At 56.4% G+C, this 2059-nt stretch overlaps 1 protein-coding gene across 1 annotated transcript; it reads left to right on the forward strand.

The window, feature by feature from the left end:
* Positions 1 to 830: 830 nt before the first annotated feature.
* Positions 831 to 1700, forward strand: gpm925 (ZIM motif family protein). Its single transcript, NM_001157789.3, has one exon. It carries the CDS (start codon positions 952 to 954, stop codon positions 1498 to 1500), a length of 549 nt encoding a protein of 182 aa, NP_001151261.1. The 5' UTR covers positions 831 to 951; the 3' UTR covers positions 1501 to 1700.
* The last annotated feature ends 359 nt before the right edge of the window (positions 1701 to 2059 follow it).

A 2059-nucleotide genomic window follows, 5' to 3' on the forward strand; every position in this document is an offset into this window, starting at 1 on the left:
CAATCACTGCGTGAGAACCGGCGGCTGTGCTCGCTGCACAGGCGCGGACGGTTTGCGGCTAGGGGCCGGACGGTCCGCGACCTGAGACAGGGCTAAGGGTTTTCTGCCTGATGGCCGGACGGTCCGCGCGTGCGCAGGGGCGACGGAAGTCGCCGGCGGCGCCTGGATCTCGCTCCCGGGAGGGACCCGTCGGTGAGGAGAGATCTTAGGTGTTGTCTAGGCTCGGCAGACCGACCTAGACTCCTATAATCGACGTAGAGTCGAAGAGAAACGGAGAATTTAGGGATTGAAGGCTAAACTAGAACTACTACTAAATGTACAAGAAATAAATGCGAGATAAATTGGTTGTTGATTCGATTGATCATTTTAATCGGCCGTAATCCTCCATATTTATAGAGGATCGGAGGGGGGCTGGACCCGTTACAAACTGATCTCCCGAGTTAATCCCGTAAATTTAACTAACAATCGTAGCACAAAACTCGAAACCCTAATTAGCTATGCGCGTGCAGACCGTCCGATCCTCACTTTGGTGTTTAACACCATGTTCGTTTGATCCATGGATATCTCAAAACTTATAGAACCATGTTCGTATGTGATCGTGATCTCATACGATGGCCCACGGCCAGTCGGCCAAGTCGTCCACTTCACCACCTGTGCATACAGCTGTCCAGCGGCTCGTTGTTTTAGTTTTGCGGCTCCCCACCACAACTTTCACGTGTTGTTCGTGCCGACGACCCACCGAGTCGCGCGGCTTCACACCCATGTCATGACATCCCCGACTATTCCTCGCTCCCTTTCCTATAAAATGGAGCTCCCAAGTCCACAACCCCAAAGCCCAAGCCAAACCAAACAATTTCACCTCACGCACGAAACCGGGAAGCAAGCAAGGTCCTCCCAACTCCCAGCAACCCAAGGTAGCGCGCGGCAGCAGCAAGCAGCTCGACGGCGACGATGGCGGCAACAGCGGTTACTACTCCAGTAGGCACGGGCGGCGCTGCGGCAGCGAGAAGCCGGTTCGCGGCGGCGTGCGGGGCGCTCAGCCAGTACGTCAAGGCGGCCGAATCCGAGAGGATGCACGCGAGGCCGCCCGCGCCTCTGCGGCCGCTCCCGCTCATGCCGGGCGCCGACGTCGACGCCAGCCCTGCCGACCTAGACCTGCCTCAGGCGGCGCCGGCGCCGGCGCCGGCGCAGTTGACCATCGTGTACGGAGGGCGTGTGCTGGTGCTCGCTGACGTCCCCGCCGACAAGGCGGCGGGCCTGCTTCGCCTCGCCGCCGGCGCAGCAGCGGAACGTGCAGAAACAGAGGCGATCGGTGCCAAGCGCCGCGACCATGTCTCCGGCTCTGCGTCTGCGGGCGCTGACCTGCCAGTTGCGAGGAAGGCGTCGCTGCAGCGGTTCATGGAGAAGCGCAAGGCTCGGGTCGCCGCCGTCCGCACGGAGCCGTACCGACGGCCGGACGTCAGCGACTCCTGTCCTGACAACCTCAAGCTTGCGCTCTGATTCCTGTTCCGTGTCCCTACGCACTTTCTATAATTTTGTAGGCGAGGTATAGGATTATAGGAAGAGCAGCGAAACATGGGTGTACCAAGTGAAATCCAGATCTGAACAAAGTTTTCTGAAAAACACAGTTGCACGTGCTTTCTACGGCATTATTTTGTAAATCTCCAGCTTTAACCACAACACAACTGTTTCTCAATAAAACAGCTTTTTGTAGCTTCAACTATAGGTGTACATTCGGGCCGTCCGGCCTGGCCCGGCCCAAGCCCGAAAAGGCCCGTATTGTTTGAATTTCGGGCCGGCCCGGCCCGTTTGAATTTCGGGCCATGCCGGGCCGACCCATGGGCCTAGCCCTCGGCCCACGGCCCGGCCCGTAATTGATTAAACGTGCCGGGCTCATTTCGGGCGGCCCGAAATTATAAAAGCCCGAAATTCATTTTTTGGCCCGAAATTCACATTAGGGCCCGAAATTCAATTTTTGGCCCGAAATTCAATTTTTGTCCCAAAATTCACATTAGAGCCCTAAATTCAAAAAAATTAATAAAACAAATAAATTTGAACA

This window comes from Zea mays, chromosome 1, assembly GCF_902167145.1.
Source record: "Zea mays cultivar B73 chromosome 1, Zm-B73-REFERENCE-NAM-5.0, whole genome shotgun sequence".
NCBI lineage: Eukaryota > Viridiplantae > Streptophyta > Magnoliopsida > Poales > Poaceae > Zea > Zea mays.

Excerpts from the sequence above, each read along its gene's own strand:
- gpm925 (NM_001157789.3), top strand. The coding sequence starts at position 952 with ATGGCGGCAACAGCGGTTACTACTCCAGTAGGCACGGGCGGCGCTGCG.